Here is a 27578-nt window from a genome sequence, read left to right as displayed (position 1 = left end):
CATGTTTTCAGCTTTATATAGTAGATATGTCTGGTAGTATCAAAACAAAAGACGACTCAAAATCCAACATCAAATTTGGTTATAAAAGAAAACACGAAATCGTCAGAGAGTGATAATAACCAACAAATGGGCGTTATTTCTAAACTGTTGATAACCGGAACTGACACCACTCCACCAACAAATGAAAGTACTGTACTATAAAAATTGGAAGATGCCCTACAAACTTTAAGTACAGATTCAGCGTTGTGGCCAAGAATTTTAGGTGATGCCGAAAGAAGTTTTTTGGTAAGGCAAGGGCCATCTAAGCGATTGTGTAGTTACAAATTTCATTCCGTTGACACTGGTCGAAAATTTAGCGCAGATTATTATACACGAATTTTCACCAATAAGTAAGTTGTAAGAGACTGGCCAGTGTTGTCTATAAAAAAAAAAAAAACAACATATACTGCTTTTTCTGCAAACTTTTCGGCTGCGTGATCAGTTCCTTTTCAAAAGAGTGTTTTAAAAGTTGGAAGCACCTCGTTGAAACTTTAAAAGACCATGAAATTTCTAAAAATCATATTCAGGCTCAAAAATCATGGCTAAAACTGAGTTAAAGGTTAAAGCGTTGAAAAACTATAGATGTGGCTGCTCAAAGAATTAATGCTGAAACAAACCATTGGTACGAGGTGCTTCTCAGAATTGTAGCAATCACTAAAATGCTTTGTAAAAGTTGTCTGGCTTTCAAGGTATATGCGACAAGCTGTTTGAGCATAATAACAGTAACTTTTTAATAATCGTTGAGCTACTATCTGAATTTGATCCCATTATGGAAGAACACTGCGTAGAGTGCTCAAAAAAGAGGAGACTGAAACACACTATTTCGGGAAAAATATACAAACGAGATAGTAGACCTGCTGCATCAAAGTATAAAATTCCATTGTATTATTGAAATAAAGAAAGCCAAATACCATTCCATAATTTTAGATTGCACTCCTGACCTTAGTAAGGAGTGCAATCTAAAATTTCATAAAGGTATAGCAATTGACTCTTGTAATCAGATATATTTCAAGTAATAAATCTGATTCCAATGAGGTTGAAATAAAAATTAATGAAAGCTTTTTGGACTTCTTTCCAGTTGAAAGGTCCAATAGGGAAACAAATGTCTGGAATTATTATTGGAGAACTTAAGGATTTGGATTTTACTTTGCAGGATATTACGGGGCAGGGATATGACTACGGGTCCAATATGAGGGGTGATAAAGCAGGAGTGCAATGTAAAATTAAAAATTTAAATTCGCGAGCATTCTACGTTCCGTGTAGTAGCCACTCCCTCAATCTATTGATTAATGATATGGCAAAAGCATCCCCGAATACCGCTAATTTCTTCAATGTGGTCCAAAAATTTATTTATTTATTTATTTTTTTTTGCATCTACTTTTCGATGGGCAATACTTTTAAAACATTTCCATGGATTAAATTTGAAACCATTGAGTGACACTAGATGGGGAGTAAGGTAGATGTCTTAAAGCCTTTAAGATTTCATATGGGAGATGTGTAAGACGCTTTGCTAAGCATTTATGAAAACCAGAAAATTGATAATTTAACAAGAGACGAAGCTTCGGGTTTATTAAAGTATACTAAACTGTTTAAATTTGTGTTAAGTAGTTATTTGGTATAAAGTATTAAACTGTATTGATCCATTAAGCAAGTTGATGCAGACAAAAGATTTCGATCTAGCATCTACACTTGATCTTTTACATTACTGAAAATAATTTTATAAGGATCTTATACGATCGGATAAATCCTTGAATAAAACTATTGTTGATGCAAGAGAACTGGCTGACGAAATTGACGTTGAGACTACTTTTGAATCAACAATACCACAACACGTAAGAAGAAAGAAACCTGTTACGAAGCACGAATTGAACGGATCTAAGAACCCAAAGAAATATGTAAGATAGTTTTTACAATTGATCAAGCACTAAATGCATTAGATGCTACATTTGAACAACAGTCAACGTAGTAACTATTTTCAATTCTTATATAATATATATGATTTATATATATGATAAATATATATGATAAAAACCATGTCTAAGGAAACACTATTAAAACACTGCAAAGATTTGGAAAGTATTTTAACAGACGGTAGAGAATTAATGACAATTTGGGAGTAAGATTAGATGTAGGATGGTATGACTTTATTGATAATAACAAAAATAAATTAATAATTAATGACGTAATAGTGACACTTGAATGAATAAATATGCAAATTAGCTGTATGCTCTAGCAGTGAGAGTGCGTTCTATTAGCGCAGTATTTCATTTGTTATAAGATGTTTCTGTCAGTTCAGCCGAAGTTTCTATTGTAAGTACAGTACATACATGTCTCTCGCTTTACATTAATAGTACTGTATTTTAATTATAGAAATATTAATTTTGGTAATTCGTATTAGTGTTCCGAGGTTAAGAAATGATGATTGTAAACCTATTTCACTTATGAGATATCATCTATGATATTTATGAAGTTGTCATGTTTACAACTGCCTTTTAATGTATTTTATAATGACTACCGACTGTAGATGGACTAATTATTATGTCCGAAATGCATTTTGAGTATTCATTATTATGTACTGTACAGTACATGTTAAAAGAGCCATAGTTTATTGTAGTTATATTATTAAGATGTTAAAAATCCTTAAAGAATTTGTGAATTAATCTCATTCACTGGTGTGATAAGCCCGTATGTTCGGTACATGTGTCTATTTATTTAGACTAAGTGGTTTTTTTTTAACTCTCCGCCCTGTGGGCACTAAAAGGGCCTCTTTTAGCAGGCCCATTATGAGTTCGGCCAGGCCCACAATGGGGCGACCGGGTTGTGAGGGTCGGGGCTCTGAAAGGACCATCCCCGAAAAATTCCTGGGGATTTCTCGACCCGTCCGGATTCGATTTCGGGTTCCCGAGCGCGGTACGCTGCCACCTTGACTGCTTGGCCATCCAGCCGTCGTAGACTGTTAAATAGCATCAAGGGCAAAAAGCAATATATTATTCTATATTAATATTCGTTGAATTAATAGTAAAAATTTTAATTTAAAGTCTATTTTTCATTAGGAAAAAGTAATGTCCCTAACATTAAAATATCAACGCATTATCTGATTTTCGAATAACTTATCGACGTAACGTTGCCAATCAAAATTTCAATATTTTATTATAATAATTTTTATCAAGTACGCTTGCCGATTTTAATTTATATTATTAAATATCAGTTTCTTAATAATAATTCATGGCTATTTATTTAGTGTATAGTTTAAATAAAAAAATAAATAATAATTCTAATGACGCCATGATGGATTTGAACGCTTAGATTTTTCGTCGTTTGGTCGAAGAAAATGGAAAATAATCATTCAGAAAAAGACGACGATTTATATTCCGGATACAATGATTATGATCGTTTAACGAAAAATGTAAGTTTTTCGATGTTTTAACGTGTATGTTTTTTGCATATAATAAGATTTCGATATTTACGTTTATTGTAATTGCAAGTAGAAAATCTCGATAAGTTCATTTTAAACAAAGTATCCACAAGCCTCCATTTTGATGACGTCTTCCATTTTGATTTAAAAAAAATTTTCTCTCTAGAAAACATCAATAATTGATGTTAACATTAACAAACTCCGAATCATAATTAACTTCTTTATGTAGCAAAATACAGTAATATCTCGGTTTTCGTCAATTTTTTCTACGAAAAATTTGCCTCTGATTTTGTCGGTGGGTCCGCGTGGTCTCGCTACTAATTTTGCGAAAACAAAGGACGATCCTCGCGTTTTCCTGCTCAGTGTGGCGTTGTTTCTCGTTGTGTGAGCATTACCCTGCGCCTCTAGCCAAACAATTCCATTGCTTTCCTTTCCTGTTTGCTCCATCATAGGACCAAAGAAAGTTTCCAGAGCCAGCAGCTCTTCGAAGAAGGCCAGGAACACGATCGAAGTTGAAGGAAATCATTGAAAAATACGAGAGCGACATTAAGATTGTGAAATCGGCACTTTTATATTCATTTTATATTAGCGAGGTTGAGACCGAAGTTTTAAACGCTAGTGGAATCATTCTCGACATTCCAAACGCCATTGTCAAACTTCTAGGCTTACAGGAAAGCGGTGTTGAACGCCCGACGTACACGTTTTCGCGTTTAAAACTTCGGCCTCAACCTCGCTATTAATTTCGTATTGTTTTTAGTGTTAAACACTATATTTATTCTCAATAAAATGTATTTTGGTGGGTTTAGAACGAATTAATTGGATTTACATTGATTCATATGGAAATAATTGCTTCGGTTTTCGTCTGTTTCGGATTTCGCCGATTGTTTTTGGACGGATTATCGACGAAAACCGAGGTATCACTGTATTGATTTCATTAAATTATTACGTTTTTATTTCAAGCCTGTTGAAACACATCTGTAATGAAACAAATTGAAACAAATCCAACTCCTTTTCCGAACAATTTGTTCTTCATTTATAATTTTTTACCTGGTAAGCCCAAATATACCGAAATAAAACTGATATAAGTTCACTATTCGTTATCATTACAAATCGTGATCATAACTTAAATATGCTACTTTAAACATATGTTGAACGCTTTTTAAGTACAGTATAGCCTATCCGCATGTCTTTACTTCAAATTTTCTATTACCGTAGAAATCCGTTTAAACGATGTTCCACATTTATCCCGGGTAAATGTAAGTGAATGAACTACTATTTTTACACTGGAATTCGTAAATGAAAGTTTAAAACGATAATATTATATATAGGTTATTTCAAAATGATTTATTTCTGTTAGCTTTTATTATTTAACTTTGATACGAGATAAATCATTCATATTAAAACATAACTATAATAATACACATTTTTATTCTTAAAACGATTGTAAGTACAGTAGAATTTCGTTTCGTGGATCGCTCGGACTCAATAGATCAATCCATTATATCACGAATAACGGATTTCTCGCACACCCAGGAAAACATCGGTTATTCGAAAAGTTTCCGTTTTTTTACCTTTACGTGAAAGAACCTACCTGTAACTTACTTGAAATTATTCAGTTGCTTAAGAATAGAGAATTTTTATTCTATAGAAACACATATGTTACGAGATCGTATATTATGCCGTACTGTACGACAAAGCTGACCGAAACTGTATGTATTGTAAGCACAAAAAAGAGGCAAAGTAAGCATATTCATTAGCACTTGACTTCACGAGTGCTAAAAAAACTCGTCCATCTTGATTTGTTTTGATGCCGTTTTTCTGCCTATTGAATATAACAACCGCTTAATATTAGCAATGTCATGTAGTATACATTGCTAATAATTAGGCGGAAATTCGGAATCTGTTCGTTCAGTGGCGTAGCGAACATAACTGGCGCCCGGGGTACGACACTTTATTGGCTCCCTCCCCCTCCAGAAACACATATAGTTTGTCTTGGAAACCATTTGGGCGCCCCTCCGCGAGTGGCGCCTGGTGCATGATACACCCCCTTGCCTCCCTCGCTACGCCACTGTGTTCGTTATGCAGAAACTCGTCAGGAAGGTCTTTATAACTTGGAAAGACTCGAGAGCCTTGCTAAATTTCGTCATTACACTTGGACCAGCGTCAGAACGTTGGATGGCTACTCCAATTGTATCAGCTTGCTGATTCTCTTCGTACAATTCTTCAATTGTCCCAGATATAACAAGTGCATCATCGAACTCTACAAATTCCTGGAAACAGCCAAATATTAACTAAACGTTTAAAAAATGTGAAGTTTACAATAGATAGGTTAGAAATAAAATCCGTTATTCCGAATTACGGATCTATTAAAAGGAGGTCAAATTGTTAAAACATTAATTTGGCGGGACCTGGGGAAAACATTCGTTATTTTCGAGAAATCTGTTGTTTCCGATCTGTTAAAACGAAATTCTACTGTATATTAGTATATGTAAAATATCTCCATCTTTGTTTGCTTTATATTATTTGCTCGAGCAGTTCAGTTAATCTCAATCAGTTTGCTGAAATGTTTCCGGGTGTACTGTAGATTACCACCTATGGAATTTCAGGACTTTGATTATATATTTGAACTCAGGGGACCGAGACGAGTTCAACGGTATCCTATTTTTGGACCGGAGACGAAAAATAAAAAAGTTATCACACTTTTTAAGTTACCATACTTTTTTAATGCTCTCACGAAGACGGCACCATAGTTGCTAGTACTGCCATCTTGCGGTAAAGTCTGCAAACCATGACGTCGGACTACGGTCATCCCCGGAGGGTTAAACACGCGATACGAGAGCGGAGAGAGCGACGCGACTTCCGATCATCGCGCGATCGCCATTTCGGTTAATGTTACTTATGGCAGCCGTTCCCACTATTCGTACTCCCGACTGACCTCCCGGAGGGGAGCCGCCGGCAGGCTGCCATGTGCTAAACGTCACTAGTTATTGATTCACGGTAGTTCTTGAACAAAGTAAAAAAAAAGGAGGAAACGTCTACTAAACGCAATTTTAACGGCAAGCGACGCGACTCCCGATTGCGATAGCGAGGCCGACTTAGCGGAGAGAGCGACGCGACTCCCTATCATCGCGCGATCGCTGGAAAAAAGTATGATAACTTTATTATTTTTCGTCTCCGGTCCAAAAGTAGGGTATCGTTGAACTCGTTTCGGTCTCCTGAGTTCAGATATATACTCAAAGACCCGAAATTCCATAAGTGGTAATCTATAGTATCCCCATGTTTCCTCTATTTATCTAAAATTCTCATAATTTTCTAAATTGATGCGCTTGTTTTCGCAATGTTTCCATTGATAGTGCAATCCTTTCTCAATTTTTCGAAATCTTTCTCTAAGTTTTCAATTTAAATGCTAATTTATAACTAATGTTCTTCTTTAAAATTTTTGAAATTTTAAATTATTTCTTTCAAAGTTTTCGGTATTTTTCACAATCATTCGTTTAAATAGTGTTAGAAACTACAATGTAATAATATTTTTAACAGTTAAAATATTAAAATTTATTGACCTTAAAAAATTTTGGTTACGTATTGACTTTTAAAAAATAATAATAATTTGGCATTAATTAATTTATTTAAAATAGAACAAGTAAATTAAAATAATATTTTAGTATATTTATTATCCACAAATTTCTTTCCATTAATTTTAGTAGCTTTTATATAATTTCTGATCTACTGCTCTGAAAAATAAAATGAAAATTGTCTGCATTTAATTACAGATATTATTAATGTAGTTTAAACTATATTTAATTTTAGCTAATTATTCCTATTTGTACGAGTACGAGAGATTACGTGTATAATATATTTTAATGTACTGTTTAAATAGGAATATGAAAGAAGTCTGTTAAATACCACAACACTTAGGATCGAGCCTTCTTCGGAAGCGACCCCTATTATAAATTACAAGACATTTTCCAGTAATAAGAATACAGGAATACGACCAATGACCCCAGATCAGATGGTTTCTTCCGTAGTAAACATGGGAAAATATCCTTCTCCTGAACCTACAACTAATTTGTCTAAACCTATGACTCCGAGAACTGCAGCAGGATATAGGTCTACTCCATTTCGAAATAAAGGTAATAGACTACTAGCATTATTAGATTTCTCTCTCTAGTTTGTTATTATTATATCAGCATTGGTTCGGATTGATATTACGAGTCGGGGCAGGAGCAACTGCTTTCCCAAATTCACGCAAAATAGTGAAAAAATTCGGGAAAAACGAGAACATAGCAAGAACAGACAGAGAAAGCAAGAACATTAATAAGTTACCATTGATGGCAAATTAAAAACAAAACTGTACTTGTGTTTTTTTTTTTCTATGTATGAAATTTCGGGAAAATCAATTCCTCTGCCAAAGTTTAACCAAAGTTTTTTCATTCTCTCTTGCGTATGATTAGGCTCTATATTACAGTATTATTTATTTTCCATAATTCTTAGCAATGCTGTCGCAGTTAAAGCTTGGAAAATCGGATTTTTCTGCGGTAAAAGATGAGCAAAGGTAATGAAATGTGTACAAATACCTTTTCATATTATTTTAATACACGAAAATTTACGCTCGTTATTAGTCCTCGGAAATACATAAAACAGCTTGAAAAAGAAATAGAGAAGTTAATAGAAGAAAGTTGCGCAGTTTCTGCTGAAGGCGATTTGAAAACAGTAAGTAGATTTTTACTTTATACGAAGTTAAAATATGTATGTATATATTTTTAGTTCATAGATTTAGCAATATCATTTTCTTTTTCTGTTTTGGTTTGGAATAACAATTATAATTCGAATAATTAAATATTTAAATTTAATTAACATATTTACAACTGGTTAAATTAACTTCAGATAGGAAAACAAAATTAGATAGATAGACCAATTTTTTCTCGTATGAAGTGAGCATAGGCTGACCATACTGTTTTGAACGGGACAATATCGTTTGCCTTGTTACGTTCCGGCCGTCCCGTTGTTTAAGTAAAATTTTTACTTTTGTCCCGTTTTTTGAAAATCGAAACACATTTCTCTAGTTTGTACACGTTTATATATTGTATTCCGAGCTCATGATTTATTGGAAAATATTTATTCTTCATTGATTCGGGTCATAAATTTGAATGACTACTGCCGAAAAAGAAATGGAATAAAATGTAGCTTATAAAATAGATTTTGAACGAATTTAAGGAGCATATTATATGAACGGAAACAGATGAATTCGACAATTCAATAAATAGGCGCTAGTAGAAGTCAATAATACCCATAAACTTGAAGAAATAGAATAAAGAAAAAATCAACATAGCTGACAGATGGGTTAAAATATTTAATGACATTCACGAAAAGGATCTTGAATTCCAAGATTTTAATAATCTCTTTGTTAGTCCTCTAATTAGTCTTTTGTATTTCAAGAATTACAGTTTCTGTAGAAAGAATATTTTCGTTCATAAATTCTATGTGGTCGAAATTAAATATTGAAACCACGAAAGCAATGCTAATTATAAAACTGCGACTTCGAGTGTGATAAACTTTATGATAAAATTGCGATCACCAGTCCAGAAGTTAAACAAAATAATGTAAATAAAATAAGTTCATCTGAAAAATATTTTTGGTTTGACTCTAGGAGACCTTCTACATTAACCTAACCACTAAATCTGATATCGTATTGTAATAAAAATTTATCGTTATTAGATATTAGAAAATAAAATCTTTTAGAGAAATTTATGTAAGTTACTTGTATGAAATACATATAGATTAATTTAATAGGAAATAATAGACTACACAAAATTCTATTTGTCCGTGTAGTTAGAACCTAGATAAAGATAGGATAAATGACGTCAGAGGTTTTTTCCCCTGGAAAATATTTATTTTGTTTACTATTTTGTATACTACTTTATTTTGATTACTAATGCCAGAATTTATTTGTTTAAGCCAATGCATCAAAGTATTAATTAAAATAGTGACATTTTGGCATAATGGAATGGATTTTATTCCTGTTGATTAATGAAATTTTAATATTTACCAATTTTTATCATTCCTATATTGTATTAGAAAAATTAATTACATTTACTAACTGTATTACATAAAATTTAAATTATTTTATGCGATTCAATTTATCGAAAAGGCTCTGGACAAAGCAAAAGAAGCTGCAACGAAAGACCAAGGTCTTGATCGTTATAGAGAACAATTGGTTGTAAACGTGTCTAAAGATATGGTCTTGACGCAGTGTGTAAGTTTCGAAAGTGATAGCTGTTTTTCGTCGAAACCTTATCAATGTTTAATCAAGGATCACTTTTTCAGGTATTGTCAAATTTGGCTAATCAGTATATGCTAAATGAGAATTATCCGGATGCTCTTAAAACGTACAGACTTCTCATCCGTACCGTTCCTTCTCCAACTTCCACGTATTTAAGAGTTAATATCGGAAATATATATTATAAACAAAAGAATTATCCAAAAGCTATCAAGTCATATAGGATGGTGTTGGATCAAGTTCCAACTATCTATCAAAGTTTAAAGTATGTAAGAAAATTTTTTGAATCAATTTTAAAGTTATGTACTCTTATTTGAATCTCTTTACAATGAATATGGCAAAATTTAAAGCAACATGTATATACAAATATACATGTAAAATACAAATATGTATTTGAGGAAAGCTTTCAAATGTTCTACAGTAAAAATGATGTAATGGAAAACTAATCCATGTCGCGAAAGCTTTAACAATTTCACTGAGTAATTTGTGATTTTGTAAATATTCAAAACAGAACGAATAATTGATTCAAAGATTTTATGTTGAACCTAATAATACACCAAAAAGGCTATAAAGTATTAATAGATGATAATTGAAATAAATAATTATTTATTGCTTTATCAGTTGCTTTATCAATATTACTGATAATATTAGCCTTTAAAATTATGTGTAAAAACAAATTTCTCTATAAGTGATTCTATTCAATAAATATAACGTGATTCATAATTTAATATATCAGCGACGTGCAGTGACAATTTTCAAAACTATTTTTCATACATTATAACAATTATTATTTAAACACCTGAAAAATTTATTTTATTCCCACATTATTAGCACATTAATTTTACTTTCCCGACTCATATATAACAGAAGAAAAATATGACGATCGGTCAAAAACTGCCCACCCCAGATTTTTACATTTTTGGATTCAGGGAAACTTGAAACGTCGAGAATGCAAAAAATTCGGGTTTTTTCCCTGTATTTATGGATATTAGTGTATGTGCGGGAGGCACGATGTTGTTTACCTTCTCCGAAGCTTAATAACTTCTACGCCTTTTGTCGGAAACTTCTGAAATTTTGCAGGGAGGTTTGTGTATTAGGGCAGGGTTCCCAAAGTGTGTGCCGCGGCGCTCTAGGGAGCCGCGGCTTCGTCACACTGGCGCCACAAAATATTTTAAAATTTTCATAATTTCAGTTTCAATTCAAGATGCGACATCTAGCAGACCCGGTGCAAATCATTAACTCAGTAATAAAGGTGACGCACAAGAATCTCAAAATGTAAAAAGCCTCATACCATCGCACAAAAACTCATTCTACCGGCTGCTGTAGATATGGTGAACATTATGATCGGTGAGTCTGCTGGGAAGACGCTTTCAAAAATGTCTTTGTCCAATAACACCATCAGTCGCAGAATACAGCACATGGCAAAGGACCTCCAATGTTTAGTTAATTGAAAAAAATAAAATAAAAGGGAAGGAATTTGGGTTTCAGCTGGATGAGGACATAATAATAATAATAATAAACATGTCATATTGTGAGAAAATTCCTGAATACAGACACACACACTGATACACTTCTTTAATTTCTGTTTTGGTTACTATGTCTTGACTTTGGTCCGGCATAGTACACAGCCACCGGTGTTAACCGAGTATATCTCACTTAACCCAACATAATAATAGCAAATCAAGTGAGCATTATTATTATTATGTACAATTTATAGATAGTAATAACATTGTAGAAGACTTTCTCTTTTGTAAAAGTATCATTGCTGGTGATAAAGCTCACGACTTTGTTCGAGATCCTTGATATTTTTATATCCGAAAATAATTTGGAATGGACCAAATGCATTGGTACTGATGGTTCTATGTCCGGGTGTTATGGAGAATTGCAAGCACTTTTTTGAAGCAAAGATCTTGATACACTGTAGACTCATTGTGTTATTCATAGGGAAGCACTCGCATCAAAATATCTGATTCCTACATTGATCCAGGCCTTAGAATATGTAGTAAATGTGGTAAACTTTATAAAAACTCTGCAGTTAAAGGAAAGTTTTTTCAAAAATCTATGTGAGAATGTGGGACCGAGCACACGTCTTTGTTGTACTATAGCACTTCAAGAAAGTACAAAACATTACCACGAGAGAGCCATCGCTCTCTCGAGGTAATGTTTTGTCTCGTACGTTTGAACTGCGACGGAAATTTATATTCTTCTTAAAGAGGAACAGATTTCTTTCTAAAGTAAAAATTTGTTCTTTGTAAAGACCACAAGTATCCCGATAATTTTGTGAATGAAAATTTTTTGGTAAAACTAGCATACTTATGTGATATTTTTGAAAAGCCCAATGCTCTGAATCTGAGAGATTCAGAGCATTTGGCATCTTTTGAAGTCGATTAAGAACATTTCAGTTTTTATAAAAAAAATTAAATTTATGGAAAAGAAAAATAAATGAAGACAGGAAAAGAACGTTTCTCCTTGTTGCAACAGTTTTTGACTTCCAATGGAATTGATTTTTCTCGAGGTATGAAATCTATTTTTGTAGAACATTTATCACACCTGGTTTGAGAAATACTTTCAAAATAATAATATCGATAAATTTGCACGGATTTAAGATCCATTTAATGCCAGTGCTCCATCTGAATTTATTGCTGCATAAGAAGAGAATCTTCAAAACAATTTAGCAGCATAGAATTAACTGAAGTTTTGATGTCAGTAAAAGATAAATATTCCTTATGAAGCTCAGAATGGTAAAGCTCAGATAATCTTAATTCCATTTGTACATCTTATTTGTGCGAAGCTGATTTTGTCGCTGTGATAAAAATTAAGCATTGCATGAAAATCAATGTGGAAAAGGAAATGAGGGTAGCTGTGTCCAGTTTGATTTCGAGATTTGAGAAAATGTGCAGTGATCAACAGGCTCATTCCTCCCACTAATTGTAATTAATCGAATTTGTTCAGTTACATTTTTTTTGTTATCGTAAATACGTATTCTATTTATTTTTTACTTAATATCCTAACTTTTGAAAAAAAAATATTGGCTATTTCGCAAATTGTACTTGTTAGAATTTGCTATTCAGACGTTACATCAAGGAATTTAGGGGACTAGCCTAGTCCCATTAATCCATTTCCGGCACGCCACTTTAATATGTACGTATATATATAATTAGTTCAGTAAAGTAAATATAAGGTTGAAGGAAGAATAAATAACAGATAAATATTTTTTGAGTCGGTGGTACTTTTTAATCAACTAAGAGAACTATCTGGAACTGAATTTTATTTGTTTTATATACATTAATTATTAAACTAGAAAGAATTAACGTCACTTGAGATAGATGCATCTCATTTTTTTAAAAGTAGCATTTTTAATTCAGTAATTTTGAAATAATCATTATTAAAACAACTTTTGGTGAATCAAATGAAATGTATATTTTAGAATTAAAAAAACAATGGGACATCAAAAATAAATATCTGAATAAGATTTTAAATATAGGCTACAAAATTTGCAGAAGAAGAGATTAGACTGCAATAATTGCATTAATTAAATGTCAATAAAATAAAATAATTTAATTAAATATTTTAACAAGTAAAATAGAATTTCTATTTTTAAAAATTTTTATAACAACTATATGCAAAAATCATCATGATACTACGCCCATGTTTCTCGGGCGACAAAACGAATAACAGATTTGTTGATATTAAACAAATAGAATTGTTTAATATCATCAGAACAATGATTTCTATATGTTTCAATGAAGATAGAGATGGAAAAATTATAACAGTCTTGTATGTATTGTATGTATTATCCTTGCTTCCATGTATCTTTTTATTTCCTTTATTCCTCTTTCATTCCATCTAGCACATGTAAAGTTAATAATAATTAATCTTACAAACGCATTTCCTAAGTAGGCCAGAATGCGTTATAAACAAATCCAAATTATCTATCTTAATCTACAACATTGACAACTTTCTACACAATCTGTGCTTGCAATATCAAATGATTTATTGAGGTGGAACATAGCGAAGCCTCTTCCACGAGGCTTACGGAATTGCGTTCGTTTTCAAAGTTAGATCGTTCGATTTTGATAAAACTTTGTCATTTTCCATTAATTGCGGCGAGGAATCCAAAAATGTAATAAAATGGGGAGCTATGATTTTGTTTTCGAGATACAAGATCGTAGTACGAGAATATGCGACAAAGCGATATCGTGCAGATCACGCGATGTCCCAAGGTCGATGTGGCTTATAGAATTGAGTTCGTTCTCAGAAATGCAATAAGGAATGTGGGTCTATAACTTCGTTTTCAAGATACATTGAGTTCAAAGTGACAACTCCATACTTCCTGATGTGATTGAGCGCATCTAACGAAATTTAGGGACAAAAAAAAATTGCGCGCGCCTGGAATTGCGAATGAACGCGAAAACCCCCAAATTGAATGTGAACTTAGAAAATTTTTTATAATTTTTCTACGAACAAACTTTAAAAATATACGAAAAATTTCTTGCTGGTGTATGAAGGGATTAAAAGATGGACAGTTTTAATAGAAAATTTTTTGTAATTTTTCTAAGTTCATACTTATTGTCCCGGTAATAAAAACTTTATTGGGCTGCAATTTGAAAAAAAATTGTTGACTTATAAATCTCCATTGTCTTTCCTTAATCTCGAGAACAGTATTTAAAAGACGAGACCAGAAATGAAAACATTAGGGGTTGGAGGCCCCGATTAAACTATATATAAACTTCCGATGCAAACTGAAAGTTATATTTCAATTCAAAAATTTTCCCCCGAAAGGTGTTAGATATATGATCGGCACGACTCTATTATTAGAGGAAAAGTATGATGTACAGGGGCAAGTCACTACTAATTCGAGACGGAGAGCATATATTTTAAATGATAAAAATGATTAAAAATTTCACCCCAGCATTGTGACAATGTCACAATAAATAATTGCTCGTTAAATATATGCTTTTACATGTTTCAATTTGTTTCTTAAAATACTTTTTCAGTACATAGACGAATGCGGAAATTGTTTTAAACAACCTCCATTGAAATATATTTTAAGTAACTTTCTTTATGAACGTATTCACTTTACGTGGTAATTCTAGGAACCATCTATCGCAACTAAGTTAACTCTGTGTATATAGATTAAGTTTACATAATTTAAGCCGTATTCAAGTAAACAGAGATTCAATTAAGTGTCGTTGGATATAGATTACATGAGTATTTTCTTAAAGAAAATAATTAGTCGAAATTCTCAAATTGAGAAATATCTAAAGACTAAGAATACTTCAGATAATCAAAAACTCGGACGACAATGATTGCTTTGCAAATTATTAAATGAACTAAATTTGGATACCTTAACGTATGCGATACTTTATTTTTATTGTAGTGTGTGATGCTTTAATAATTACACTTTTAATAAAGTGAATGTAAGACTATGATAACAATTAAAATTTTTTAATTGTTATGATAGCCTTATCCGTCATCTTTCCGCTCTTGGGGACCCGGGATCGAATCCAAGCAAACAATCCCAGGAAGTTTTCATGAGCGATTTGTTCAAAATACGTTTGGCCTCGTCTCACTACATGGAGATGACTTCATTGTTGGCTTGTTCGAAAGCACGATGGGCTCTTACATTAGTGCCCACAGAACAGACAGAGTCAAAAATGAAAAAAAAAAAAAAAATGGAGGAAATAATAATACCGTAAAAATGAGAAAAAGATTATAAAATATATGGGTGAGTGAAAAATAATGGCAGCATTATTGTTGAAAGAGGAATACTTGCAAATAACAAAAGCTGTTCCTAATAGTTGTTGGTTCAAACTACTCGCTGACAGTAGTATTTTACAAAAATCTCTTCTGATTTAATTTTATTTTATTATCTAATTACAGAGAGGAGTTTTCCTCTAAAAAATCAAATTTGCTACTGGCCTTATCTTTTTCCGACCGAAAAAAAATAACTGGATGGGCGCATTGACCCCACGAGCGCCTCCGTTTGTATGTCCCTGGGTAAAATTCCAAGTTTTCTTCTAGTAATTCGAATATTCTACTGTAGAAAGCATGCAAATAACAGACGATACACACGAGACCATAAAGAATAGAACAGTTTCGCCCTCACTCGAGAGCATATTTCTCTAACCACCAGTGCTAAAATGCTAAAATCAAGGAATGAAGACAGCGGTTTCCTCAGGCAGTAGTTGATGAATAAATAAATGAAAAAGCTATAAATTAAAAAGAATCTGCCGATAGCATTTGTCACCTTCCATATATTTGGAATACCCTGGCTGGTGATTATATTGAAGAATAGGAACGTTAATTTCATTTCTAAATAAAGCTTTTGTGTTATAGATGTTACCATTTTTTTTCACTCTGCCCACGTATATTAAGTTTTCTCGTACGTTTTGTCAATAGCAGACTTATGTATAATATAATTTTTTTTCCTCCTAAGAATAAAAATAATGAGAAATATAGGACTTGCATTTGTTCAAATGGGTCTCTTCGCCGAGGCAATAACTTCATACGCATATATCATGAACGAGAAACCCGATTTCAAGACTTGTTTAAACTTGCTTCTCTGCTATTATTCTCTCAGAGATCAGAACGGAATGAAATATTGCTTTCAACAGCTCATTAACATCGAACTCGGTTATATGAGTCACGAGAATAATTGTACTTCTAATATGGTAAATTTTATAATTTAAATAAAAACTTATCATCTTTACCAAAAACCTAACTTCTGCTTTGCATTTACAGGAAATCGGCGAAAATCATTGTTTTGTAACAGAAGCCATTCGAAATGACACACTGGCAAAACTCGAACAGAAGAAGTAATTAAAATATCGTATTTGTGAACTGCTAAAATTTTATACTGAACATGTAAATATTTTATTTTTTAGGAAACACGAAGCCGAATCTATCATACTCATTGCTTCGAAATTAATTGCACCCGTCATAACTTCGAATTTTTCTACTGGATATGAATGGTATGATTTCGTTTATTTTCTGATGATATTTAAAATTAACTTATTAGGTATATCAGCATTAAGTTTTCATATAATTTTTTATATACAAATAAACTGAAAAAGTCGTTTCTATATTTCACAATTATAAAATCATTTAATTATTTTAGGTTTTTGTGAATATAAAAAAATATTCTCTCTTTCACGAAACATTTTGTATTGGGGTAATTTTTGTGTGTTATAATAATAATTTACTTCGATGCTTTTGAACAAAATAAAAAGCAAACAAAAAATGGAAAATAAATTATCGTTAAAATGTTAACATGGCCTTGTGCTGATAAGAAAATTTACCATAAAATTCTAAAAAAAAAGTCTTTTTGGCAGAGGAAGCCAGCCATTTTTTTCCTTGCAGTTTTTTTATTACATTATGTTCTATACTTTACAATTACCACTCTTTTTTTTCGGAGTTTTGAAAATATTTCGGTAAAGTTTCTGCTCGTCTTCGATTTCGTAATTATATATTAATCCGAAACTACATTTCATTGGATTATCTATTTTTATTCGGAATTTCTGAAATTTACCAGTGAGTGGTAATTGAACGGATTAACGCCAGTTTTTATTATAGAATGCTTTAATTAATGTCGAATTTTTGTTTTTGAGTATTAATTTAAAAGTATTCGGTTTTAGTGAATGACTTTTATTAAAACTTTGAGCTTAGAAGTAAGGGATATCCTTTTATTCTTTTAACAAAATTACCATGATAGATTGCAAAACGAAAAGACGTTTATTCTGATGGGGGAGCTTTTTTTCGCAAGTTTATGTTAATAATGTGACAGAAAGAATGCATCATATAATGGATAATCCAAAAATAATTATATTGTTTTTATTGAATGACTTAGCAATACAAGTGTATTCGGAGAAGGGAAGACTTTTAATATTTTTTTATCTATCAACAAAAGTACAGTATACAGATATATACTGGACATTCTTTCGTTTAGCAATATCTAGATTTGCTTTTATAAAACTTCTAGACAAAATCATATGGTAAAAATAACGTAAAAGACATTTTTTTTTCCTCTTAATCATTGCCAGAAATAGGTGATGAATTGAAATTTCTTATTCTTCATAGGTATCAGACACCCATAGGCAAGGAAAATTTGAACACCCCTATACACTGTCTTTTATATAATCATATAGGCCAGGGATGGCGAACCTATGGCACGCGTGCCCAAAGTGACACGTATAGAGAAATCATCTGGCACGTAACGTATCATACGATTTCTATTGATCATCTGTCTTTTTCAATCATCCTTTTTTCAATAAGCTTTTTGTACATTTATTATAATTAAAGAATATTCGTTTAATTTCTTTAAATGTCGTTATTCGAAGTCTAAAACTTTGGCACACACAATCATCTTTAAAGTTAAGTGTACCTACTATATGGCACGCAGGCTCAGAAAGGTTTGCCACCCTGATATAGGCCCATATTATTATTATTTTTTTTAAAATAAATATCCACATATCATTATGAACATTTAAAAAAATTTTATTAATTTAGCGAGCATTTTGTTGCAATATTTATTGTGACATCGTCACAATGCCGGACTGCAATTTTTAATATTTTAAATTTAAAATATATGGGTCTTCACTAAGGATGCACCGATTAATCGGTAAGTAATCGGTAATCGGCCATATCGGCCATTTCACCGATTAATCGGTTTAAATAATCGGCCAATTTTGCATTTTAATATTTTTGTTAGAATGTCAGGTATAAGGCTAGTAATAAAAAATAATAAATTTGTTATATATTTATTATATATCACATGACAAACTGAATATTAAAAAAATTTTAAGTTAAATTACTTCTTTTATCAATACATATTATAAGGTATAATATAACCTATTCAAAGCTATCTCTTTATTTAAAGCTTAAACTTTAAATATATAAAACCATGGGCGTAGCCAGGAAGGGGCATGGGTGGGCACGCCCCCCAGTTAACCAGGTGCCCCTCCCCAGAAAATTACAGCCGAAAAAGTGTTGAGCCGATTTGCAAAAAGAAATAGAAAGCTGAAACTAATTTAATTAAGTGTAGTGTATCCACTGAAAGTCTAGATCTGACATGATCAACAAACAGCCCGCTTAATGAATTTATGCAGTCCGCGATTAATCTCTCAATATTAGCTACTTAACTTCTAATAATTGATCGCATGGATTCGCAATACTGCCTTATATCCTCAGAATGTGAAAGGTGAGAAGTTCTGACGCCTAAAACAAAAAAAAAAAAAAAAAAAAAAAAGGTCAATGGCTAGCCGTGCGGCTAAGACGGTGAACTATATTATAGAATGGTAAAAAAAATAATTCATGGTTAATTTTTGTTTAACGCATTGCTAGAGTTTGATATTAATGTTACGAGAACGTATGATTAAAGGAAGTTTCATATTATGTGTTAAGTTATTGTCGATTCCTATGGAAATTTCATTTTAATAAACAATAATTTGAAATAATTCCATTTTGTGTTAGGCTGGCCTCTACTACGCCCCCCATAACAAAATCGTGGATACGCCAATGTATAAAACCAATAAAAATTTAATATTCAAACTTTAAAACCCTTAAATTGTGATGCAAAAACATGAGAATTTTATCATTTTCAGAGCTTAGCCTATTTCTTGCCGCCTCATAAATGTTATCTCCAGTGCTGAAAATTCTTTCACTTTCAATGAAAGATGCTGGGGCACTTAGATATTTCATAGCTATTTTGCTAAAATTAGGAAAAAGTTTTTTTGAACTTCACCACAAAAATGGGTCACTATGTCTTTGTATAAAAGGTAAATGTAAATATTTTTCTAATTCTTGATCGAAACGCTTGTTCGTTTGTTTCGTTTTTTCTTCCTTTTTAAAAATATGCTCTTATTCATTCTTTCGTTTACCAGAAGCTAATTCATCAAATAAATTAGAAAAACTTAGAGATTCTCCTCCATCTTGATCATCTACAGAAATGGAAACTTCAGGATTTAATTCTTCTTGAGATTTTGAATTATCAACATTATCTAAGCTATCGATTGCCAGTCTTTTTATTTCCTCTACCATATCTTTTTTTTTTTTTATTTTATTTTGAATATTGAATCTAATAAAGATGACAAGCATAAAGACTTGTTTTCTATATATGCTGAAAATCTTTTTTTTTTTATTGAATTTTCTAGTCCTATTGTCTACTGCCCTTTGCTTTTGATAATAAGAATAATTTCAGTCTCTATTGTGTGAATTATTGAAGATGAGGTGGTTTCTCGGTTGCTGGTTTCCACAGTAATTTCTTCGAATGGTTTTAAAAGTAGAACAATTTTTTCAACGAGAGACCACTAATATGTGCTCAACGTGGAAATTTTATTATCTATATCATACGTGACAAGGACTTTTTGCTGTTCCAAGTTCTTTTGCAACATGTAGTATGTAGAATTCCAGCGAGAATTCCATCTCGAATTAATTTGTGTTTCTGCAAACCTAACTTGTCTTGCAAATCTTCCAATTTGCTTATAGCTACAGCAGAACGATTAAAATGTGTGACAATATTTCTATTAACTGTGATTATAGTTTTCACATTTTGTTGAGAAAATTTGCATTCGTTTAGTGTCAGCTGCAGTGTATGTGTAAAGCATGATAATACCTCTAAGTTGCAATTCCTGATTCCAGCTACCATATTTGCTCCAGAATCTCTCAGTACTAAGAATAATCTTCTCACTTTTCAACTATATTGTTCAAGAACAATGTTTATCTGTTCACTGATTCGTGATTTGTGGGAACCTTCAAAGGTAATAATTCGCAAAACAGCTTTCTTTCTTGCTGAAAATCATCCTTCAACCAGTGGGGCTGCTACATTTAAAAATGGAGAATTATTTGTAGTTGCTGTCCAAATATCAGCGGTTAAAGAAATATATTTTGCATCATCAATAGCTTTCTGAATTTTTGACTGAACTTTTTGAAATATATCAGGGGTGATATTTTCAAAAACATATTTTTTGTTGGGAATATTGTAATTAGGAACGATTTCTTTTAGTAATCTTTGAAATCCTAAATCAGACACAACAGAGTATGACTGTATATCTACACTTATCATTTCTCTAATCAAGTAATGAACTTCTTTGGATCGTTGAACATTTATATCTCACAATTTTTTCTTCCCTATTAATTGAGTTAAAGTAGCTTGTCTTTGGATATGAGTTTCCGTTGTTACTGATAAACATCCAGCTTCTTTCGTTTCGGAACTTTCTTTTCATCTTTTAAGTTTATTTTAAAAAGTTTTCATGATGACATTTTTTCAGATGATTTATCATATTTTTAGTGATAAAAGTTTTAGCATTTTTTCTACCTCTCGATATAGAAGCCTGGCACAAATTGAACTCGAAAATCTTCTCGTTTTTATCTTTCCTAAAAAATTTCCAAGCAATACTGGAAGCCATGAGGGATTTGGATTTGGCTATTAATTAAAATTAAAAAGTTTTCCAAAATAATAATTTATCGTTTTAATTTAATACGTAAATCTGAAAAAGAAAAAAATAGCTTCATATTGAAAATTATTTTTATGACAAATTGTTATTAAATTATTTTTATCATATGAAATTTTATCTTTTTATTAAGAATATATAATTTCATGCGATAATAATCATGATATAACTACCTATTACAGTAGAGAGTCGTTTATACGAATCAATTGGGGACTGGGGTTGTTCGGATAACCGATTATGTACGAAAAAATATATTAATCTGTCCGATGTTGAAATTTTTCTCCGTTGCGTGTCGCTTCGTGTTGAATTTTCGTCGATTTTAAGCCTAACGAAAATTTTTTTAATAATAATCGAGGCTATTGTATCATTAAAAATTATTTCTTTATTTTGTACAAACAAAATAAATATATTGAAAAATATAAAAACATAAAAATGATACTTTAGAAGTAAATCTAGTATCAAAAAAGTTCGATTCAGCACGACACAGTCCGACTGGAAAGCGTTTGGATAACCGGTGTTCGGATAAATGACTCTCTACTGTAATACAATAAATTAACACTAATCGGCCGATTAATCGGTAATCGGCCATTTTGCTTATAGGTGCATCCTTAGTCTTCACCTCAAATTAATAGTATCTTGCCCCTGTACATCATACTTTTCCGTTAGTAATGGAGTCGTGCTAGTCATCTCTCTCTTTTCTTGGGAAATTTTTGGATTGAAATAACGTGATTTCTGGTTTGCATCGGAAGTTCGTATATAGCTAATCGGGCCTCCTGCCCCTAATGTTTCCACATCTGGTCTCGACTTTCATGTATCTAACTCCGTTCTCGAGATTAAGGAAGGGCAGACAGAAGGTATTTATGAGAATTTATAGGTCTACAAATTTTTCAAATTGCAACCCAACGATCTATTCTTTCTTTATGAGTAAGACTGACGCTCCTAGGCGATCGCCTATATTCGTCTAATGGTAAAACCAGCCGATTCTTCAATAACATCTTATTAATTCGATAAAATCCACAGGCTTTCAACTAGCATTTAATAATAATGATGATAATAATAATAATTTATAAATATATATAGTAATTAACAATTGATAATTTTACAAATATTTTGTATTTGACTAAAATTTGATAATTTGTGTGGATTTTGAATTCCAGGTGTATTGAACAGTTAAAATTATCTGTCTTTTCCGAACTGGCAAAAGATTTAGAAGTTAATAAAGCTGTAATGTATTTAGAAAAAAGAAAATTCACCCAGGTAGAATTGGCAGTGATAAATATTTTTTTATCTATAAATGACAATTTTCATTTTCATGTAGGCTGTTGAGACGTTAAAGTCGCTCGTTAATGATCCTAGAATACTTGAAACAGTTACAACCAACCTTTCTTTTATATATTTTCTGGTAATTTATAAATTTATTTCATTAATATTTATATTATACAGATGTTTCATTTGAAATATTACTTACAGCAAGGAGACATTAAAAATGCTGAATATTATGCAGACGAAGCCGTTAGGGCCAACCATTATAATTCGGGTGGTATGTAAATATTCTAAATTCACATAATTCTTTTTAATGACGCATTTCTTTCTTAAAAGCTTTAGTTAACAAGGGAAATTGCTTACTGGCTAAAGAAGATTACAACGAAGCTATACGTTTCTATACTGCTGCATTCATCCGTGATGCTAGTTGCTTAGAAGCTCTGTACAACTTAGGTAATTAGAATCAGCAGCATAGGGTCAAACATACTATTTTGAATTGATTTATATCTTATTTTAGGGTTAACTTACAAAAAATCTGGAAGATTTTCTGATGCTCTTGTATGCTTTAATAAATTTCACGCTACTCTTCAAATTCATCCACAAGTCCTATATCATATTGGCGAAATGTATCCTTTAGTTTTGTCTAATATAATAATAAATCCCATAGTTTTAATTTCTATTTATAAAAACCACACTTAAACAGAACAGTATAAATATGAAATTTTTAATATAATAATAATAATCCATAAATATATGTAGCAATTAACAATTGATAATTTTGCGAATACTTTGTATTTGACTAAAATTTGATAATTTGTATTGAACAGTTAAAATTATCTTTCTTTTCCGAAGTGGAAAAGATTTAGAAGTTAATAAAGCTGTAATGTATTTAGAAAAAAGGAAATTCAAGGAAATCAATATCAATTAAATGACATTGATTTACAAGGCATCAGCACATTTAGACTCTGTTTGGACACAGCTACACCCATTACACGAATAATTTGGCTTTTACTGTAGTGAAATCAGCCAAAATGGGTAAAGAATAGGAACTACGTTCCAACTCTTGTATTATCCACAAATTACATGCCTCTCAACTGGTTTTAACATTTGGCAATGTAGCCAACATTAAATGACAACTTTCTATTTTTGAGAAAAATCATGTATGCATTTTAAAAATCTTATAATTGTGTTCTGTTAACCTATTATCTGTATATACGAGTATATTAAAAACAAAAATTTTAGTGGCATTTACAGTAGAAAAATTATAATTTTCTTAAAAAATATTATTTTTTGAAATAATTTGATGTTTCTGTCAATTTTTTAATCATTACCGTATATCTCGGCGGATAAGACGAGGTATAAGTTTTCGTCGAAGTTTTATAGTTTTAGCATATATCTGTCCTATCAACGGCCTATGAATTTAGTTTAGATCGGCGATCATCTTCTGGATAATAATACTGTATAGCGTATACGGAATTATGTCCTATTCGTAATTTTTCGAATAAACAAATTTTATTTTCTGCCTTGCGATTGTTGCAAACGTTCGCACTGATTCGGGTAATGATCTTGACTATTCACAAAAACGTCGTATGGGTTATTTTATTTTGTGGACATGCCCTACTCTCTACTAGTAAATAATTACGGTTTGTCCGTTTTACTATAATGGTTTAATTTATACAAAAAATATTAGATTGAAATTTATATCTGTCCTATAAGACGACCCCGGATTTTCGGGGCTTTTTTATAATTCAACTATCGTCTTATCCGCCGAGATATACGGCATTTAAAAAAGTAACAGAAACATCAAAATGACTCACCAGAAGTGTTGAAAAATTGTATTTTTCAATTTTTTGCCTTTTCATTTAAAACGTTTAAAGTATAAAATCAAATAGCGGCCGGATGGCCGAGCGGTCAAGGTTCGCAGCCTGCCGCCCTGGGGACCCGGGATCGAATCCGGACGGGTCGAAAAATCCCCAGGAATTTTTCGGGGGTGGTGCATCCGGATACGTCGGTTCCCGTCCCTCACCACCCGGCCGCCCCATTGTGGGCCTGGCCGAACCCATAATGGGCTTGCTGTAAGAGGCCCTCTTAGTGCCCACAGGGCGGAAAGAGTTACAAAAAAAAAAAAAAAAGTATATAAAATCAATTCTAAAAAAATCTTACACAGGTACACGACCGAATTTCTGGTATCTTTGCCGGACCAACAATGGTCGGCAAATTATACGTGACCAACATGGTCACGATAATAATTTCAACGACAGCTTACGCACCGAAACACCATAGTCCATTTTTTCAACAGTTCTGTTTGATCTTGGATGGATAAGGACTGGTGTTTGACACCACCGACACTCATTTTTACCAATAGAAAATGTAGTGTAAATGATGTAAGTGCGCCTGTACACGCCGCCATCTGTGGTCGCCCAGTAAACTAATCTGACGGCCGCGGGAATTTCAAGTTCCCTCTGGTACTTTTGTATGGATTAAAGATGGTGCCAGACCATCAAGATGGTGCCAACCACCGTTGTCGGAATTGGTTCGGCTGTGTACCTGTACTATATTGACTCGTCTGAATATGTACTTTTTCCAAATCAATGTTTAGATAAGTGGATTGCATATTTTTGCACTTTACGAAAATGAAAATATGAAATCTTCTTAGTTTCCCTAGAATGTGTCGACAGTGACACCGCGTTGATCAGTTGTCAGCCTATTCCACAGGAGATTGAGTCCAAACCTGTTCAGATACAATTTATTAGTCAGAATATCATCCTCCATTTTTCACTCATGATAGTCAGTCAATACATTGCTAATTACACCTGCTCATAATAGACAAAATTAGGATCAGTCACAGTCATAATGTGATAATTCCTCACATAAACATATATTTAATAGTTAATGGCATTTTTCCCCAACAGGTTGATTTAAAATATTAATATTTTTAACAAAGGATTCAAACATTTATTACATAAAAAATAAGTAATAAAATAATTAGTTTTCTTATTATTACTTATTTTAAAATATAAAAATATTAGTAGTTATTATACATCACTCTTCTCAAGGATATTTAAATATCTCAAATTTAAATATCCATAATTTTGTTTTAAATGCATTACTCAGTTATCTGTATTTACCTTATCTTTATTTTAACTTTAATTTATAATTCAATATTTATTTGTTTCCTTTACTATAATTCTGGTGTATATATCAGAATAACAATAAAAATATAACCACCACTACATTATAATGAAAATCTATTATATTTTAAAATTTTTTTCAAAAGTGAATTGTTTAATAAAGAGTGAATACAGTATTTATCTTAAAGTGATTAATTGTTACTGCCTTACAATTTTTTTTTTTTTTATATATAATTAAAAATTTCAGAATTAGCAAATATAACAGAACTTAATTTGAGTCAAGATATGAGTTAATTGGAAATTTTGATAATGCAATCAAATGGTAATCATATTTATTTTAATTATAAAGAATTAAATTTTATTCTACAATAAAATTTTGTGTTTAGGTATGAAAAATGTCTTTCTCTAGTACCATCTGAACCCCAACTGTTATCAAGAATTGGTTTTTTGTATGATGCTGAAGGCGACAGACAACAGGCTTTGCATCATTATGAACAAGTATAAATTTACTTAGTTTATTAACAAACAAAAAATGTGAGTTGTTTACATCATTCATTTGTAATCTAATAAAAAAATAGGCCTATCGTTATTTTCCGTCCAACGTAGACATTCTAGGTTGGTTGGGAGTGTACTATGTTGATATTCAGATTTATGAGAAAGCTATAGAATATTTCAGAGAAGCTTCAAGAATTGAGTGAGTTGAAAGTATCTCTATTGAAAAAACTATTCTTTAAATCATTCCTCGTTATTGTCATTCCAGATCGAATAATTCCAAATGGCTTTTGCTAATGGCAAGTTGTCACAGAAGAAATGGAAATTATAATGAAGCTCTAGAAATTTATAGGGATGCTCATGAAAAATTCCCTCAAAATATAGAATGTATGTTAAAATTAATATTTCAGTATCCTCTCATTATATTTGTAAGAATTAAATAAATTTAAAAAAATTTGAATGTATTTTGGAAAATGCATTCTAATTATCTTACCAAAACTGTACTTCATAGAAGAGAATAGTAGACTTTTAATAACAGAATATTGAACTTGTTTGTTTTATTCTTGCAAATATATTAAGGATTTATGCATATGTGTAAATTTATACTTACAGCTTTAAGATTTTTGGCCAGAATATCATCTGATTTAGGACTAGAAGAAGCTGATGAATATGTAACAAAGTTAAGAAAGATAGAAAACTGGAAATATGAAGTAAGCCTAAATGTTCATATTATTAAAAATTTGAAACTAATTTTCTGCTTGTTTATGCAACTGTTAATTTTATAGGATATGAAAATGTATGAACAATTTCAACAGAAATTAACTTTTATCAATGGTATGTTTCTCTAAAATCAAATTGTACAATTAATTTTAGACTAAATCTATCAATAAGATAACAGAACTTCTTACAGATGCCAATCAGCTAACAAATTATAATGCTTCAGTCACAAGTAAAAAATGCAATGCAATTAGTTTTGATGACATAGAAGTGAATGATCTTTTACCAGATTAATGACAATCTAGATTAGTATCTATGAAAAAATGTGCTGAGACAAAATTTATTTATTTATTTTTTTTTCTTAAAGTATAAAATAAAACCTTCATTGAATTATTTGAGATGGGTGCTACCTTAGATGATACTCAAACCAAACATGCCACCTTCACAATAATTACAATACTAGATAAATTATATTTTGTCACCACTTTGTGTACAAGATTAAATTTTGCATGCTTATGAGACAGACACAAGTTTTAAAATATCTCATCTGAAAGATCCTCTCTTTCATTGATTGAAACACTGAAATATTTCTTTTTTCCAGAGAAACTTTTGCTTGTACAACTTGTTGAAACTTCAAAACAGTTTATAATAACGTGGTATAAGAATGGTCCCTCCCGGTTGTGATTATAATAGATGGCAAATGATCCCCATAATCTTTTTATAGTCCTAAGGCAGATCGTAATAATTTATCTACACTCACTGGGTCTTCACCTTCTACAAAAAAACAAAAATAG

The 27578-nt window shown here is 31.6% G+C and overlaps 2 protein-coding genes across 5 annotated transcripts in view; one reads left to right on the top strand and one right to left on the bottom strand.

Annotated features, from left to right (window-relative positions):
- Positions 1-3306: 3306 nt before the first annotated feature.
- On the top strand, positions 3307-27179 carry LOC136970966 (intraflagellar transport protein 88 homolog). Of its 3 annotated transcripts, none has more exons than XM_067265453.1 (21): positions 3307-3445; positions 7332-7584; positions 7946-8006; positions 8074-8164; positions 9603-9707; positions 9779-9996; positions 16171-16405; positions 16476-16549; positions 16619-16705; positions 22339-22438; positions 22500-22583; positions 22652-22721; positions 22781-22897; positions 22962-23070; positions 25859-25897; positions 25962-26073; positions 26154-26269; positions 26336-26454; positions 26680-26777; positions 26853-26901; positions 26966-27179. In XM_067265453.1, exons 1-21 carry the CDS (start codon positions 3371-3373, stop codon positions 27076-27078), a joined length of 2325 nt encoding a protein of 774 aa, XP_067121554.1. In that variant the 5' UTR covers positions 3307-3370; the 3' UTR covers positions 27079-27179. The 3 variants fall into 3 exon arrangements, with proteins under 3 accessions (XP_067121554.1, XP_067121567.1, XP_067121562.1); XM_067265466.1 differs by having other exon boundaries at positions 3308-3445; positions 26989-27179; XM_067265461.1 differs by having other exon boundaries at positions 3308-3445; positions 26978-27179.
- Etl1 (SWI/SNF-related, matrix-associated actin-dependent regulator of chromatin, subfamily a, containing DEAD/H box 1) overlaps positions 27111-27578 on the bottom strand; it is a 46049-nt gene continuing 45581 nt past the window's right edge. For both annotated transcript variants that reach the window (XM_067265440.1, XM_067265445.1), the window contains exon 19: positions 27111-27558. In XM_067265440.1, coding sequence (XP_067121541.1) covers positions 27503-27558 — 56 coding nt within the window. In that variant the 3' untranslated portion in view covers positions 27111-27502. The remainder of the gene's footprint in view (positions 27559-27578) is intronic.

Source organism: Centruroides vittatus, unplaced genomic scaffold (assembly GCF_030686945.1).
Source record: "Centruroides vittatus isolate TY-2023 unplaced genomic scaffold, ASM3068694v2 contig_1050, whole genome shotgun sequence".
NCBI lineage: Eukaryota > Metazoa > Arthropoda > Arachnida > Scorpiones > Buthidae > Centruroides > Centruroides vittatus.
The sequence above is the reverse complement of the archived record's forward strand: the minus strand, read 5'-3'. Positions and strand labels throughout refer to the sequence as shown.

What these genes read in the sequence shown, in the direction of transcription:
- LOC136970966 (XM_067265453.1), top strand. Translation starts at nt 3,371, where the DNA reads ATGGAAAATAATCATTCAGAAAAAGACGACGATTTATATTCCGGATAC. An exon ending in ATATGGTCTTGACGCAGTGT is followed by an intron (nt 9,708 to 9,778) that starts GTAAGTTTCGAA and finishes TCACTTTTTCAG; the next exon opens with GTATTGTCAAATTTGGCTAA. An exon ending in TTTGATAATGCAATCAAATG is followed by an intron (nt 25,898 to 25,961) that starts GTAATCATATTT and finishes TTTTGTGTTTAG; the next exon opens with GTATGAAAAATGTCTTTCTC.